The sequence below is a fragment of the Crocodylus porosus genome, unplaced genomic scaffold (assembly GCF_001723895.1).
Source record: "Crocodylus porosus isolate Cpor-Errol unplaced genomic scaffold, CroPor_comp1, whole genome shotgun sequence".
Lineage (NCBI taxonomy): Eukaryota > Metazoa > Chordata > Crocodylia > Crocodylidae > Crocodylus > Crocodylus porosus.
The window spans coordinates 925,664-943,901 of NW_017728927.1; the positions used below are offsets into that span (position 1 = coordinate 925,664).

The following is an 18,238-nucleotide window of genomic DNA, read 5'->3' on the forward strand; positions in this document are numbered from 1 at the left end:
AGTCACTGCTTGACAGAAACATGCTGGATAACAGTTTAAGAGAACAAAGCCATTCTGATTGACACCAGTCAGTCAAGCAACAATCTACATACCAAACAACTCTCTTAAATCATTCATGGAGAATCCTTTAGAGTAATTCAGAGCTCTCTCTTCTTTGGAACACACATCCGGTCAGAAGAGAGCAGTACAGTTTAGCAAGGATGTGGCCAGTGACATAAACGTTATCTGGAGTTCATTTGAGCAATAACACCACATACACTAGCACTTTTTGTACTTACAACAAAGTCTCTCCCTCTACAAAGCACTTCCGCAGGGACTCCGCTATGTGGGCTGGAGGTGTCTTTTGGATAGAGGACATCGCTGTGAATTAGAGAAGAAACTGTTAGCTATTGTGCATTGCAACTAATTATTAATGATGAGGGTTTTTAAGACAGCAGACATGCCTTCTGTTGCCCATTTATGACCTTTCATCCAGTGTGATTTGCAGTCTGCACCTAAGTTCCAATGAACTTAAAGCTGTGTTCACATCACGGGAATTCTCCCCGGAGGAGGTTCATTGATGCAGTTAAATTAATGCAACATGGGCAAAGCTTAATTTGGCAAGACAGGAGCTATACAGGTGTAAGCCCTGCTTTATGCTATTCAGCCCATCCACCTTGGGGCCAGCCAGGCCAGGGATTGCAGCAATAACCGTGTTGGGCTGCATGACTAATTGAATTATGTCCATCATCACCAGGGATCTCAGTCTTTGCTGTCTATAAATTCCCATGATCACTGCTGACTGAAGTGTCATTTTGTGTAGTACACAACCTGCCCCCACCCCACCTGGTTTAAGACCAGAACAACCCTACTTGGTTTAAGACTCTATGGCTGCATTCACACAAGCAGGGGTGTGAGTTTGCAGCAGCACAAATAGCGTCACAAATTTGTGCCGCTACTGTGAGCTGCGCTGCACTGCACGCCCCCTGCTCGTGTGGTCTGCAGTGGGACACACTGTCCCACTGCTTCATGTGCTGCAAGGGGGATGGCTGGGGCAGAGAGTGCCTCAGCATGGAGCTAGCAGGCAGGCCCCAGCCAGCCAGGAAGCAGCACATGGAGATGGGTTGCCTGCTCCTCCATCTCTGCATGCTGTGAAGCCCCCCACATGGAGGCACCCCGCACTCCAGCCAGCCTCTCCCTCACCGGCTGGGGTGCAGCGTGCCTCGAGATGAGGGAGCAAGCAGCCCTGCTCCCAGCTCTGCGTGCCTCCGTGCAAGGGCTCTGCTGTGAAGCCCCCATGCCGAGGCACATGAAGCCCGTCGTAAGGCACCCTGCACCCTAGCTAACTGCTCCCCAGCTGCCTGGGTTGCAGTGTGCCTTGAGATGGGGAAGCAGGCAGCTCCCAGGGCTGCCTGCTCCCCTGTCGCAAGGCACACTGAGCCTCAGCCAGCTGGGGAGCAACTGGCTGGGGCACAGGGTGCCTCAGCACAGGGGCTTCACAACCCATGGAGACAAGGCTGCCTGCTCCCCTGTTTCCATGTTTGTCCTGGTACATGGCACTTTTTGCATGCTTTGTGCTGTTTTTTTTTCCCCAGGGGGGTTTTTTTTTTGTTTGTTTTTTTGCTATCTTGCCCCAGCACTGCAAATAAGCAGCACCAGACATTGTTTAACATGTAACACATGCAGTTTGTGGCACTGCAAAGAGGTCTGTGGCACCACAAACTGCATATGCCTGCATGTCTGGATCCGGTCTATTAGGTTTACCTTGCATTGCAGAACTCTAGTCTGTTGCAAGAGGAAAAGCTATAACATCAATGATGCGACTCTCCCTTCAGCACTCACGAATGCATTCAGCCTTCTCCCTGGGATTGAGACATCCCAGGCCTCAGATCTAGCGACACAAAACTGGCTACAACACCCCTGTCCTATCATTCTGGGAGCTCGTGTACAACATTGGCCTGCTTATGGTATCCCTTTGGGAAACGTTTACGGGAGAGTGTGCTTGGGTGGCTACAGACACTATGCAGGCAGCAACTGTTACCCTTAATAATATCGAACAAAACGTGTTCCAGAGGTTCACTGCTACTAGTGAAGCTGTATAATTTGACTAGTGCTGAGTAGGCATGGCTGACTCAAGAAGACAGACACAACATGCTCCCAGTATGCAATATTCCACTGGACAAAAGTGATACTGCTTGCTCAGCCCTGCACTCTTAAAGGGGAGGGTGTTAGACATGCACAGTACACCTAGCACCTCACTCTATATTCTGCAAATGGGAAAATCCCTCCACAGGGCAGCTTCCAGCACCCACCAGCAATAAACATAGAGAAGACTGATTAAGGACAAATTTCACTGGTGGTTTCTTTTAGGGTTGTGCAAAGCTTTGGTGGATTTGACTCTGAGGAGATTCAGCCCGATTCAGGGGCTGAATCTCTGTACTTGGTCTCCTGATTCAATATGGATTCAAACTCTGACTCAATCTGAAGCATCCAAATCAATTCGAAAAAGCTTCTGAAAAGATGTGGCTAGTTTGGAGATTCAACCATTTATATTAAACAGGCAGCTGACACAGCTGCCTCCAGCTGGTAAGTCTGTTGGGGTTGGGGGAGGGAAAGGACATGGGGAGGGAGGGACTGGGGCTGGGACAAGTTGCCCAGCCAGGGTGGTGAGGTGCATTACTCGGGGAGGGGGACAGGGGGGCACGAGATGTGGGTGCGACAACGCTGGGAGCAGGGGCTCTGCCCTGCTACCACTTGTCCAGCTGGGGCAGCCAGGGAGGGAGGCAGGATGTGGGCTCCAGGCAGAAGGGGAAAAGTGACATCAGGGCACTGATGTGAGCGCGGCAATACTGGGAGCAGGGGCTATGCCCTGCAGCTGCCTGGAGCGAGCTGCACCTGCATCATGCATCACACCCCCGCCCAGCTGGGCAAGTGGCAGCAGGGCATAGCCCCTGCGGCTCCCTCCACCACAGCAGAGGCAGGCACAGCAGGAGGAGCCGTGGGAGAAGCCCCCTGCCCAGTCCCATCCCAGCCTCTTGGCACTTAAAAAGCCCTGTACTCACTAGCTCTGGCAGCAACAATCAGGGCCTCTGAGTGCTCGTGACAGACCCACCTGCACAGTGCGGGACAGCAGGGATCGCCGCCTCCGCCCGACACCCACACTGCAGCTGCCCCATGGCATGGGTGCAGTGCGGCTTGGCAGGATACCACACATTGTCTGGAAGCTGGGGCAGCTCCAGCAGGTAGCCAAAACCCAGCACTGCTCAGCCCCAGTAGCCCCACCTCTTAGACAGCATGCAGTGCCCTGCACCCACACAATGCAGGCGATCCCTGCTGCACCCCACTGCCTGGCGCTGCCACAAGCACCCAGAGGCCCCAATTACTGCTGCCAGAGCTGGTGAGTGTGGATTTTTTTTAAAGTGCCAGCCTAGGCAAGGGCCAGGCAGGGGAGCCCTGGGGGCTTCTCCCATGGCTCCCCAGACCTTGGGACAGGCAGGCACAGCCGGAGGAGCCCCGGGAGAACCTGTAGCCACCCAGCTGCGTCTGCCTCTTCCCAGCTGATCTGAATCACCGAACCTCTCCAAATCAGCCCCAAATCTTCCAAAGCCGATTCGGCCGAATCGTATTACTGTCCTTTGAATCAGTCGAATCCAAATTGAATACTCTCCTATTCGCACAGGCTTAGTTTCTTTCACTACAGATGCTCCCATTCGGTGTGATTCTCTGGAAGGTTTCAGGACTTTAGTCTCACAGATGGCTGACACCAAGGAACTCAAATGACTTGGTACAGACCCAAGTAAGATCTTATCACAGATCAGCATGACTGAAGTAAGGGACAGGCTAAGCTCAGATCATCTGACATCAGCCTTCTGAATCCTGCATTAGAAAGCACTATAGAAAAAAAGCCCCTGAATCTTAATTACGTTTTTCTTCAAGTTGTTTTAGGTTTTTAAAGCGCACGCTTTGCTTTCAGCAGCAGTGTGTTAGCACAGATTCTAAGGCCCCTGCTCTGATCCACTTCTGAACAGGAAGATTAACATTTGACAACAACAAAGAACAGAAACCATACCTCTTCACCACCCAGTTTCCCTGAACCAGCATTGCCACCTGCTGTATGCAACGTAAAACTGCAGTCGAATCAATCCCAGGAACCATTAAGCTCATAAGGTTTGCAAAAGGCATGACCTTCACTGGGGGGGAGGGGAAAAAAAAAGGTGAAACTGTTACTTAAAGATTTCTTCAAATATATCATTATCATTCTTTAGACTTACATCCCACTCCATCCAGAATGGCTCATAAGAGATATATTTATTCTAAATCTAAACACACCATTTCTTTTAAAAAATGCATTAAGACTCCCATATGCTCATACAGAAAGCAACAGAAAAAGTAAAAAAAAGAAAAAGTACTGCACAGCTTCTAAAAACAAAAAGGGCTTTAGAACAAGTGTTACAATTTAGTCAGTCTACATCTGCACTAAAAATATTAGGCAACAGTATGTGAAAGTTAATTAATCTTAAATGAACCCAATTAATACAAGAAAACACCTTTGCTAATATTGAATATTCTGAATTTTTTTTTAACAGATTAGAAGTTATTCAACAAGTCTGGAAGGCCACGAGGTAAAATGTTTAGTATCTGCTGTCCTCAGACTGTCAGGACCTCCAGAAAGATGGCATGACACTGTCTCAGACAACATGCAAAGAGGCCTGTGTTACTGAACACATGCTGGAAAAGGACTGCAAAAAAATGCATGCTGCTGTATTAACCTCCAAGTTTAAAAATCTGTGCTTAGGTTCCACTTGCCAGGAATGGATCAATTATGGGCGTGTCCAAGAACCAACAAGCTCAATATCAGAATGGAGTATTTTGGCTGCATACAACATCCAAAACACTCATGTCAGCTCTACAGTCACTTATCTACCCTTCTAAAAAGGCAGTGGAAACAATCAGCACGAGCAGTAAGGAAAGGGTAGTATACTTGGCACTGATCCTGAGAAAGATTCCCAAACTACTTGTTGAATGGCAGCACAAGCAGTACCACCACAAAGGGAAAAAAAAAAAAAAAAAAAAAGACTAGATAGAGATCATGGAAAAGACTGCATAAATGGAACATCAAAAAACTACATACCATTCTTCATTAGTATCTTAATTTGATCAGCAAGTGGTAAAGTTCTCAGTTGTGCCATAGATAACACATTGCTTGGAGCCACAGGTTTGTCGCTGCAAACAAACGGACAGAGTTATAGCCAATGAACGATATCAGCCAGTCAATATGAAGTCTGAACATTTTGTACAAATGCTTACTTTTCTTCCTCTATGCTGGGAGGCATCAGCATCATTAGGTACTCACTAAGGAAAAGAAAATACATCATCATCAAATGCCTGAAGAGATTATCCAGGGTTACGTACAACCATTTCCTCCTGAGTGCAACTTTATTTGTAGACTAATATTTGCTGTTAATTTCTGTGCAATCTTATTTGCATGGAACCGAAAGGAAATATTAGTCTATAAAGACTGTTTATTCTTTTTTCAATAAAATTCAGTGCTGCTGAAAGTTGGGACAGTAATTCTATCAACTGAGACTAAAAATAATAAATGGCTGTAAGTAAACAGTCTGTTGTGAGAAGTCCAAAGCACTAAATTCCTTCTGTTTTTAGAACCAGCAATCGACATTCCTATGTACATTTCCTGACATTAGCACCAAAAAGGAATGCTAGGACCAGATGCTAGAATGCTGGCTTGGTACTTGGGCAACCTGAGCTCAGTTCCTTCCTCTGCTATGGATTGCCTGCTTGACTATGGGCCAGTCACATTAGGTCTGGTTGCTCCGATTTGCCCCCCACCTAGGGATGGCCCTGGCTGCAGCGACAGGGGCCATGCAAGTGGCCAAGACAGAGAGCAGCAACCAATGCCAGATTCCTTTCCCTGTCCACCCATGCATTCATCCCCTCCACTGCAACTAGGGACAAACTCTGCCCCTCAGATTTTATGGCAGCTCACTGTTCAAAAACATAAAAAATAAGCCACCAAGACCACGAGACAGAGAAAGAGAAAGACAGCAACCTGCTGCTTTCCTATTGTTTGGGCTTTGCTCGCAAAACCACATAATTATCCCTTGGGTAGACCCATGTACACATTATCTCAACCTTTCTCCACAGAGCTGCCATCACCAAGAAACAAATCTGAAGGTGAGAAACAGTTACTCTTGAGTCATTCAGGCCTTCCTTAAAAATCATAAGAGGTTTTATAAATCTGATATAAAATAAAACCTGTTGGCTTGAAATTTTTATGCTTGAAATAAAAATAGTTTTTGGTTTGGTTTTAAGGCTTTCCTGGCAGCATCTGCAATCCTCCAAGTAGACTTGAAATGAAATACAAATAATAAACAGGACAACTTGACAACAGTCTATTCAGCCTCTATTTCGTTGCTGTTAGAATCTATGGAATACATTAGCAACACAAATCAGACATATATATGTGCATATACACATGAAAACTTTTCCATTTATATAAAATAGTATACATATGTTATATTACCATCCTCCCCCCACAACTAGACATAATATAATTGCCAAAGGTTTTACCTGGGTGATTTAATTAATTCAGTGTTCTCTGCCATGCCATGACTTTGACTGAATAAATACTGGCGCTCATGTTCAGAACGGCTGTCCTGAAAGAGGTGATATAAAAGATGTATTACAATGTGCAGGAAACTGAACTCTTCAATCTCACAGTCTCCAGTGCAACTCCAATCCAAGGCTCTTTATTCTACATATAGCTACTGCGCTATGCATGCATCTCCCCTGCCTAAGAGAAGTGTTGCTGCACTGACATTCAGGTAACATAAGATAATCCATACGTTTGTAGGATTTTAAAAGCTTTCTGGACTAGTTCTCTCTACTCCATGTGTTCACTGATCACTTCCAGGTTGATGCAATTACATTCATTAACACAACGAAGGTGGCTGCTCTAACTGGTATTTAGCTTAAGGACAGCACTGTTTAACTGGTGGCCCGAGGGATTAATCCGAGGCCCCTGGCCATTGCTCCCGTCATCACTCTGCAGTTGGGGGTCTTCAGGTTTCCCCTTCCTTCTCTGTCTTTCACTTCCTGCCCCAGGGGCAGGGCAGGGCGGCAAAACTCAGTGTAGCCCACAGCATGGTACAGTGGGATAACCCACAGCTAAGGAGGTGGCGGGAGGGGGAACTGCCCACTTGCCCCAACATGCACTGCGGTGGTGGTAGAAAGAGCTGCCTGCCCATGCACCTCCAGGGGAGGTTGCAGTTGTGGTGGAGATGGAGGGCCTGGGCTCCTGCTGGCGCAGCCTCTGCCCGCTAAGTTGGCCAGCTGTGGCTTAGGCTGTATTTCTTTCTTTCCCAGACTAGAGGAAGGGTATTTTGTACCCACAAGCTTAGTAAACATTTCTCCCGACTCTAAAGGTGGTCTAATAAAAGATATTACCTCAACAGTCTTGTTACTCACATATTCCCCAGGCCATCATAGCTACCACAATATGATCACCTTGACAATCTTTTGACATAGTTACGCTTTGTTAGTTATACAGGACTCCCACCATCCAACTAACTGAATGCCCTTAAGTAACTTCTTATCAAACCCCTTTACAACCCATAAGTAAAGGCCTGAAGTGGATTTCAGACAGGAGCACCACCATACGGTGTGGATTCTACATTCTTCTGAGCCAAGTGAAAATTCAGCAGAGTGCAGGACTGGACTCCATAGCACCCCAGACTCTTACCCTTAACCCATAATAATTCAGATGGACCCAGTGCTCTTCAGCTTGTCTCTTCTGGAGGAACTCGTAGGACTGAACACGTCGCTTGCGGGCTTGCTCTGACTCTGGTCGGGAGAATCTTACCTAGAAAATTTGGTCACCGTTAACTACAGCTTCAAAACTCTTGCTGTAACTCTCATTCACATCATCCCTGCATAGAGTATTATCCATTAGTTTGTTTGCTACATGAATAAATACACCTAATGCCAAAAGTCCCAACAGGTAGGAGCCAACTGAACTAGAAGCTCTCCTGTAAACAATCCCTTCCTTAGAATCTCAGATGTCTACTTCTGGTCAATTTTACAAGCAGAGTTGTATCTGTGAACCAACAACTGACATTTTTAACCTTTTCAAATTATTATTAAATATTATGCTCTGATGTGAACGACCATAGTAAGGAATCTCAGACGTACAGTTATTTGCTTGACATCATCTTCGGCCTCATCCTGAGATGAATCACCACCTGTCAAAGACAAGACATGAAAATGAGATTTAAAAAGCCATTGAGATGAAGAAGCCAAAACAGAATCTACAGGTGAGAGCCCCAGTTAAGGAGAGTAAGTGGACCATGAGCTCACCAGCTTCAAGTTTTTGACCCACCTCTGTCTCAGTACTAGTAATTATTCCCTTGGGAACTGAGACAAAGAAATGAAGGGACTGTACCAAAGGGGACACAGGAAGCTTGCAATAGAGCTGGGAACCAAGTTCACTCTCACAATAATTTTATGTACGTCATTTAAATTCTTTGCATTCTCTTGTAACAGACAAGAGACCCAAATCTCAGCTCTAACAAACTGACTACTGCTTACGTTTCGCTGCCCACTACTGGGTGGAATCAGATTTAGGTACAAATCTGGGTCAAAGGGCCTAATGGAAACTCTTTGCTAACTCTAACAGTAGGGGCTGATGCTTCTGGAGCTAGAAGGCCCAAGTTCAAACCCTGTTGCTCTAGCTAATTTCCAAGTGCCTGTGATATGCAGCAGTGATAACTGTATACCTGGGTGACTGCAGGTTCATTATGGTACCTACCTTCCAGGGGTTTGGGGAGGATGATTTAATATTTATGCAACACTGAAAAAAGGGCTAAAATTGCTAAATATTATTGGTCACTACAATATCCTGCCAACCAGCTCTTCTCTTGTTTTAAGTTATGTACCATTAATTCTTCTTCCAACTGTTAAAAGGAACAATTATTTCCTGTGAACCAACCATTACATGTTAGTATTCTAAACACATTCAGCCTTTCTTCAGCTCCAAAAAGCCATTTGCTTAAAACTGTAAAGAGAACCTGAATCTCACCACTCCAAAGAAAATAAAACTTGTCTAGTGCTTACCTTCGTTAGCAGCTTCTCTCTCCCTGTGTTTGGCATCAGCTTTATCCAAGTAGGTGAAACTTGGCCTCAGCTGTAGAATTCCATGTAGTGGAGTTAAATGAAGTTCCCCTATAGAACACAACAATTCTAGTACATCAGGATGACAGTCTTCCTCACCACCTCTTTGCAATGCCATCATTCCAATTTAAGATAAAAGTCTGATGAATTTTAACTTTAAATGAGTCCCATTCCAGTTAGGCAGTTTAAGCTGTCATTTTCTGGTTCACACATGACCCAACCTTTACAAGGAGAACCCTCCTGGTAAGGTATTTACTATTCAGGAAAGTGTATGTTTCATAAGGTCAGCTGGTCAGACTAATTCTCTGACACACACTGGGAAGTCAGCGCTGTTGAATCAAATCTTGACTGGTGATTCAGCATCAAAAGCCTTGCCCAATTTACAGAATAGCCTTGGTCTATATCAGAATTTGCTGTCCTAAGCCCTCTTCTAAATAGCATTATCACCCTAAACTCCAGACCAAAACGTATGGCTGTTTTCACAGGAACAAAAGTTTAGACCAGCCCCTAGCCTCCTACATCAAACATGATTATTTATGCCCTTAATCCATAATGTAAATCCCAGGAACATTTTGGAACACATCACTTTCTTACGTGATATACTAAAAAGGTGTAGGGTTAGAGTTGGAGGAACAAAGAAAGGTCCAGAATCTACAGAACAAGATGGGCATGTTTTTTATGATGCCTAATATTAAAAAAATTGCCCCACAAACAATCGTGGTTTTGGGTTATAAGTTTTGGTAGGGTATCAGTGGAGTCTAAAAGCTGTAATAGCTTTGTTGCCTCATTTACACCATCACTACAACTCCTCACTGGAATCCCAAGGACCTTGGAATACTAATAGTTAAAATTATCTGCTACAGCAATTTGTATCTAGGAATCAACAGCCATTAAATAAAAATAAAGGCTAAGACAAAGAACGCGGTTGTCTTATTTCAAGCACCCAGCACGTTCAAAAATGGTTTTGTTTTGGGTGGATGGGTGAAAGAGAAAAACAAAAATCACCTTTCCTATATATAGCAGCAGCATAGCGAGAAACGTTACTGGCAGCCTGTGTAGAGCAGAAGGTTTGCTTGTCCATGAGCTTCCTGTAAGCAAAGTAAAATGGTGCGATTACATTGGGCGACAACAACAGGTAAGAGTAAGAAGACTGAAGTAGAGCTATTGCTGATTTCCAAAATGAAATAATTAACCTTTTAGATCACTGTAAGTTACACATGCAGCAAATATGTTGACTTGGCACTCTGCCCCTTTATTTAATTACATTAATCATTGTGGACTGCAGCAGTCACAGCTCTGTCTCCAAAACTGGTTGCATCATGGATTCATCCAATCTGGAGTGCTTTCAAAAGGGTTGAGTGGTTGGTACCCAACTATCCAGAGATGCCCTGCTGGTTTTCACTCTACAGCATGTGACACTGGAACACCCAGCCAACTGTGATGAATGCTACAGAATGGTAAGAAGCTACTGTATGAATCTTATATGCATCTTTATGGGCTTCCAAACAACCCCACATTCTTGGCCTCATGTGTACAAAAAGGAATGCTTCCTGCAAGAACCAAAGCCAGAGCAGAATTACAGCAAATTCCCAATGCTGAAACAAGGAGATTATCTAGTTTTTTTAAGGTTGTCCTCTTCCCCTCCAGGAAGAAACAAACTGCTTTGACCTATTTGAAGATGCCTAAGAGGATCAAGGACACGAAACTCTCCTTTGACACTCTGCCCTAAAGAGATGTCTGATCTGCCTGGGTCTGTACAGGAAAGATGGGTTACGACCTGGGTAAGTAAGGTGTGGATAGCCACTTTTACTGTTGGATGGTCTGTTTTCTCTGAAATATTTTTGTCCCAAATGATCACTACACTTTGCTCTGAAAGCCTGCCATTGCCTCAGTGGCTACAAAATTCAAGTGAGACTCCTGAGCTGACCACAGTGTACTGTAACAGTTTGCTGACCTGGAGGGTATGGATGGCAGGATTTCAATCTGAGGAAGATGATGACTAGGGACCGAGTACTAAGTTTGGTGCCCTTGAAGAAACTACAAGAGGGATGGAGAGAGTAGATGTTCAACTACCTTGAGAACTGTGACACCTGCTATCTGGATCCTTCCTCTAGGACAGCTTATTTATTTACATTACTAACTACATATGATCCAGTCATATAGACTGCTTAATTAACATTTAATATTTGATTAATATTTAATATTTAAGCACTCTTTATGTCCTTAAAGACATCTTTATTCATGAAAGTACCTACATTTTTCCCTAAATTCAAACATATGCTTTGCTGAATCAGGGGCAGAATTAGAATGGAAGTCATGCTTATCTGAGCCACTTGGAAATCATTTTCTCTAGCAGAACTTTCCCCAAGCTTAACCATCACACATATGCCTGAATTTTACTTTTACAGCTAAAGAAACAAGCAGCCCTCAGATTACTGCAAGTACAAGTATCTGCCACTTTCTCTCAGCTTATTTTGTGCATATCTTAGCATATAAAAATAGTCACATTCAAAGTTTGTCAGATTCTTTGGTGGTTGCATGGATCTTTCACAGGGAGGTGGAGGCAGGGGAAGGACAGAACATGAAAAATTAGGAAACGGTGCTGCAAAGTCACAAGAATTAGCAGCAGGATCAGGGACAGACAATCAGATACTACTTGAAATGTTTTTAAAACTGATTTGTGTTTTAAGTTGACTGTCCCAAAGCTCAAAATACACTGACCAGATACTAGCAAATGTGACTGGAGATTTTTGGGTGCCCAACTTAAAGGACTTTACAAAGGCTGGCTTTCCACATGAGTAGGGATGGAGACTCAACCCTTTCTGAAATTCAGCTCCCATTAAAGTTGTCTCAAAAGCTGGGCACCCAAAAATTGACCAATCCAAAAAAATCATGGGTTACTTTTGAAAGTCTCAGCAATGAACATCCTCATTTCTCCTCAGGACTGAATATTCACTTACTCTGACCTTTCTCTAAAACCTTGGTGATCCATCTGGATCCTTAATTGACAAGAGTGTTAAGGCAAAGATGATACCTACGAGGAATATGTATTGGTTTCATCTGTGCAGGTCCCATCCACGTTAAGAGCAATCTGTTCTCCTTTGCTGCAGCAATAGTTAGGATTCAAAGTATCAATGGCCATTTCAAGTTCAACCTAATCATTGATAAAATAAGCAAGCACCAATAATTAGCTAAACACAATCATTTTACATCTACAGTGAAACTTAAGTGCTCTTTCTGCAAAGACTAACATAAAAGGTACAATCAACGTTGTATGCAAAGTTTAAGCATATGCATATATCTAAAGAACTAAGGGTATAATTCTGAACCTCTACATCAATAAGCACAATAAATATAACAGTGATCAGGATTCCTACTGAAAAGTATTTTAAGTATATTGTTTGTGCTGCAAAGAAACTCAGATGATTCTGAATCCTACTTTTAAAATCGCCAGTGACAAGATTAAAAAAGAAAAGGCAATTAACAAAGGACGCTCGGTTCTGAATGCCCCCGCCCTGTGAAGCGTATCAGCAATTCTAGTGCAAAGTATCTCCTTCAGCAAATAGTATCAGAGAGTTCTTCCCAACACAACATACACATTTAGGTGCATGTTTATGGCCAATAAAGCTGCGTAATTCTCACTGGCTTTAATGCACACTGATGTCCAAGAATAACATACAAACATTATGGCTTAGATTTTAAAATTTGCCCATGAGATTTTGGTACATAATTTCCTGAGTAATTTAGTGTGGGCAAACAGTCTAAATCCTTTCTGTTAGCTCAAACAGGGGGTGGGGAGGGGAACAGGAACAGGACAGGACAGGACAACCATCTTAGCTTTGCTAAATTTTCTCTTTAGTATCTTGTCAGTCTCAAGTTGTTCAGTACTGTCCATCAAATACAAGAGCAGCCGATCCCTCCCTCCTACTCTGGGCCCATTCAGAAGCAATGAAGCCAAGTTTGCATTTCCCCAACAGTTAGGCAAAGCAGCACAATAAATGATGCAGTATTTGTGCTCCATTTGGAGGTAAGAAACCCAACTCCAATTTTATACTGGAGCAAGACCGCAGACGTGAGCAGAGTTACTTGGAATTTACATTTGTGTTATAGGAAAAAAACAGGACTGAAACATCCCCCACTTGCGGATGGTGCCAAAGCCCTTACAAGTTCCTATATCACATCTATCTTCATCATTCTTCTTTCAACCTATATTATAGGATTATTAATCAACAAATGGCCACAGTGCTAAATGTGCCTGGCAGGCTTTCAGGTTTCTATGGGGTTTAGATTGCAATGTTTTGCAATTCCAGATGTTTTTCCAGAGACAACATGCATCATAACTGCAGAACTTGCACTCTGGGATCTTTTCTTTGCCATCTTCCACAATGAAATCCTGATGATCACAGCAGGATCCTAGCAGGGCTTTTATGTGACAAGGCATATCTGACTTGCATCCACCATTAGTGATTCTGTATTGTTTGAAATCCTGCATCCACATACAGTCCTTCCTATTGACGGGGCAAGAATTTGCTGTCACCCTGTAGCTTAGCAACTTGAAAATGCCAAGCTCAAATTGACATCCGAGACAAGTCAATGAGCAAAAGCAGCATCTACAGAGAAACAGTACTGCAAAAGGGGTGAAGGCAACAGAAGTCAGTAATGATTTCTGGTGTCATTTGGTTATTTATTGGGTAAACTCCAATTTCTTTTTTTTGTATAGAAATGTCCAACTGGTTAAATTCAGAAGTCCTATTTATAAGTTTAAGAACAGCTTATTATGAGATTTGGGATAACTGTGGAGACTAACAGCTCTCTCTGCTTTTAATAGGAGAGCTACACAAAGACACTTGCAAAACCAGACCTTGATCAAGATCGTTGAGTTGGGAAGCTCCTTTCTAAAGGCCTCTCTCACTCATCTCATGCTCGACTCTGACCTCACTTACACTACTATATGCTGTTTTAAGCCAGCACAATAAGGAAGAGCAGAATCAAGTCCTCTGCTGATGCCAAAAAACGTAGCATAGAGCACATTACCAAAACTCAGCCATTCTCTGGATATCACAGTGGCACTGAAAACATTTTAAAACACGGATTATTGGTGCAAACATCCACTGAGCTGTACAACCAGCTGTATCACCTGTGCTTGGCTACAATGGCTCTACATGTGATTTTAGGATTTTTATATCAAAGAAGTATCCTCTCCATTACTGCTTTATGCACTTAATTCTCAACAAAAATTCCCTGCCGAAAAAAGCTCCCTTAAATGTTATTTCTCAGGCATAACGAAAGACACTAATCCAAGAGATCTGGTCCCACAAGTTGTTGAACTCCCAACAACTTAATAGTACAATTTGTTGTTCTTCTGCAGCGCTCCACAGCCAGTATAAAGCAAGAGTTTCAAATCAGTCTCAAGTGACACCCACCTTTTGCTGCTTTGGTTTTATTTTCGCTGACAGATGCATCACATCATCATAGGTCATGGAAGAGGGACGAATTGGATACTAAAAAACAAACATTTCAGTGTCCTTCAATTAAAGCACTAAACAGAAGTCAATTAACCAAACCCTTCCCTACCATCAACTCTACACAACCATTTCCTGAGGTGCAGAGAAAACAAATGATTTTGACTCACCCATTGAGTCATTACACAGATCAGACACAAAAATACTGATCCCCATTCCCTGGCCTTCTGCTCTAGCCACCAGCAGACTGCTACCTGAATGAACTGCAACAAGCCAGAAAACAGGTAAATGGAACTGCTCACAGAAAGAGACTGCCCAGAATTTACATTTTTAGAAATCAGATCCCAATAGTATTAATTCTTTGGGATTTATCACTTAACCATAATGAGATTTTAGGTTCATACATGACTTTGCATTGCATAACCCCCAGGTGCTTTTACAAAAGTGGGTACTATTATTTACAGACAGGAAAAGTGAGGCCTAGGAAGTATAAACAACTTGGCCAACAGCTTATATGGATTCAGGGGCAGAGTGTCACACTAAAACTCTATTCTCTTGATTCTTCTTTTCCCTAAAATATAGAGGACAGGTCAGATAATTTTAATTAATGCAAGTTATGGGCATAAATCTCTGAAGTATTACTGCCAAATTAAATGGCTGAAGAAACAAACATATACATTAATAACTTCACAAGCAAAGACTGCAAAGGTCTTTAAGATGGAGGGAGAAATAGCTGCAGTAGGAGGTAAACAATTCACTACCCACTGCTGTTTTCCTTTACCGGCATTCTTGCATCTGCATTCGACTCAATAGGCCTTAATATGGATCACAGAAAGTCATGTTTTAGTTATAAGTATTAATTATGTTAAAAGTATATTACGGTTAGTTAAAATAATATTGGGGAGGAAACACTCAGACAGCTGTTTATACAGATCACAGACAAGAAACTGTAGCCTTAGCAAAACAGTTTAAACAAGATAATGACTCCAGACAGCAAAGTCCTGCCCCTGGTTGAAGCAAAGTAGAGAGAGCAGCCTGTTGCCATCACTGGCCATTGGACTTTGTGACAATAATGTAATATGAATACATACTTTGAGTGCTTGAGGCCTAAATCAGGCACCCAGAGAGGTCTGATTATTCTGTGGTCTAGATAGACCTGCACTCCCAGGCAAGCTAATGCACTGCGAAATTCACCAAACATCCCCTAGCAGTGAAAACCCCCCTGCTCCAACTGCAGCTGACACACAGAAAAGTGCCGAGCAAGTGCATAGTGTGCGCGGTGCTGCCACTTCCCTGCCTGAGCTAGTCTGACAATGACGATGTAACATTAAAAGCTTGAGTCCTGTAGCTAAAAGTTCTGCAGTGAACTTTTACCTCTGAGGACGGGCTGACCTAAATACACATAATATTAGCATGCACGGTAGAGACCCAGCAACAGGGATTCTGGTGCCAAAAGTAGTGACCATTATTCCCTGATGTAAAGTGAATGATGACTGGTCAGAAGCCTGAAAAGTAATAAATTTGTTTCAACATGATGACTGATGGAAGCACCAGCTGTACAAGCGTTTGAATGGCAGGTGCCCTGGAGAGATGGTTGAGTTGATTTTGAGGGCTAAAAAGGGGCCTGAGCTCTGCTGTGTGTGTGCCTTGCGCGAGTCTGGTGTATGTGCTGAGAATCCGTGTCTCTGAGGTTGAGAGATTTGTGAGTTTGAGGCCTGAGTCTGAAGACAGACTACTTGGGTCTAGTGAGACTGAGACTAGATGAGATTAAGGGTGTTTGGTGAGTGTTTAGTGTCTGTAGAGCGATTGGAGGTGACTGTGTAATCTCAGGTAGGGCAAGACCCCCTAGTGATCCCTCTGGGAGTGCAACCATAAACCAGGACCGGTGCCAGTGGGCCAATGCTCTTGTGGTAACGCATCACCTATTCCCTGGATTGGAGGACAGAGTACCCTAGAGATGGGAAGATCTCCTGGGAAGGTGGGGAATTAATACAGTTCTCATTGTAAGCACAGAGCCTGAGAGCCTGTGTGAGCCAGGCTTTGGTCTATGTGCTAGCGTAACTATGTGCTAGCGTAACTATGTGCTAGCGTAACTATGTGCTAGCGTAACTATGTGCTAGCGTAACTATGTGCTAGCGTAACTTGCATACAGCGCCTCCTGCTGCTTACCTACAGGCCTGTGACAGTGACGACAGCCACTGCCTACAAAACCTCCCACTGCGAAGCCATGCTCAGAGCTGTGCAGCCAGCTGCCAGGTAGCAGCAGCACCATGGTGGTGGCCGGGCAGCACACAGCAAGCCCCGCCACCACCCCGTGCTGCGTCGCTGCCACCGGCCACACAGCTCTTGGGATGGCTCCATGCTGGCAAGTTTTCTAGGTAGCAGCCGTCATCACCGTCACGGCCCTCCAGGTAAACATGGCAGCACCACATGTGAGCCCAAGCCCCCGCCTCTTCCCCTCCACTCCTCTCCTCTGTACCCCCATTCCTTGCCGTGGCTGCAGAGCTGGCCATGGAGCTGTGCTCCGGCCGCGTGCCATCCTCCCTCTCCCTCTCCCCTGGGCAGGCGGCCAGGTGGCATGTGTCCGGCCCATACATGGTGGGCACCACCACCCTGCACCCTGTGTCGCTTGCCTGCAAAGCCCCCCGCAGAGGGGTGCCCCTGCACTCACCCCTTGGCCCTGCTCCCAGTTGTGATGTGCCACCTGGGGCCTGCAGTACCCGCCACTCCCTCAGCCTCCAACCATATCTTCCCAAGCCCTGCCCAAAGCCCCACCTACCTCCATATTCCAGGGGCAAAGGGCAAGTGTGAGCCTGAGTCCGGCCCTGCCTGCCTCAGAGGCTCAGGCTCAGGCCCCCTGCCCTCCCTTTCCCCTACCTCTGGCCAGGGCTGGGGGTTTCCTGCCTTTTTTTGCAATCGGCTCTTGCAGGCTGGAGCCGTGCCAGCCTGCAAGAGCGCTTTGCAAAAGTGGAGAATCCACAGATTTCTCTGCTAAAAAGAGAAATCCGTGTTTTCTCCAATAAAAACAGGGAACCCGTGTTTTTCTCCATTTTCCGTGGGAAACGGGAAACCCGGATCCCTGCTTATCAGTGTGAATAATCTTGTAATTATTGTAAATATTGTTGCTGTCTGTCATCATTAACACAGTCCTATGGCCTCCAGTTTAACTGAAGAGTCTGCTCATTTATTTTTTCAGAGGGCTAGCACTGGGCAGCAAGCGAGTACCCTGTTTAAAGTCGCCTGCCACCTTCAAAATCCTTTCCCTGGGCTGGATTTAGAGGAGTAACACCCTCACTTGCTTAATTAAGTGTCCATAACATAACAAGTGATGGTGTCCAATATCACCCAGAAATTGTAAAACTGGAATCCATAGTAATGTTAAGAGGAATTACGGCTTGGTAAAACAATACTTTTTTTTTTTTTTAAAAAGATTAAAAGAAAATAAATATGTGACTACCTGAAATAGATAGAGCTTCTCCAGCAGGCTTCTGGCCAGATACACATCAATCTGACAAAACAAAAGAAACAAGCTTCACCAGACAGGAAGCCATGAATATCTGCATCAAGTACCACTGAAATCGCTAGCTTGTGGAGAAACTGGCTACAAACTC

At 44.4% G+C, this 18,238-nt stretch overlaps 1 protein-coding gene across 1 annotated transcript in view; it reads right to left on the reverse strand.

Moving 5' to 3' along the window:
• The window catches only part of POLR3E (RNA polymerase III subunit E), a 34,464-nt gene that overhangs the window by 12,386 nt on the left and 3,840 nt on the right, over nt 1-18,238 (reverse strand). Inside the window, exons 3-14 of the mRNA XM_019542184.1 lie at nt 18,085-18,135; nt 14,589-14,666; nt 12,204-12,319; nt 10,171-10,253; nt 9,109-9,216; nt 8,188-8,237; nt 7,739-7,858; nt 6,568-6,653; nt 5,287-5,331; nt 5,111-5,202; nt 4,049-4,169; nt 279-360 (exon numbers count right to left, since the gene is read on the reverse strand). Coding sequence (XP_019397729.1) covers nt 279-360; nt 4,049-4,169; nt 5,111-5,202; nt 5,287-5,331; nt 6,568-6,653; nt 7,739-7,858; nt 8,188-8,237; nt 9,109-9,216; nt 10,171-10,253; nt 12,204-12,319; nt 14,589-14,666; nt 18,085-18,135 — 1,032 coding nt within the window. The remainder of the gene's footprint in view (nt 1-278; nt 361-4,048; nt 4,170-5,110; nt 5,203-5,286; nt 5,332-6,567; nt 6,654-7,738; nt 7,859-8,187; nt 8,238-9,108; nt 9,217-10,170; nt 10,254-12,203; nt 12,320-14,588; nt 14,667-18,084; nt 18,136-18,238) is intronic.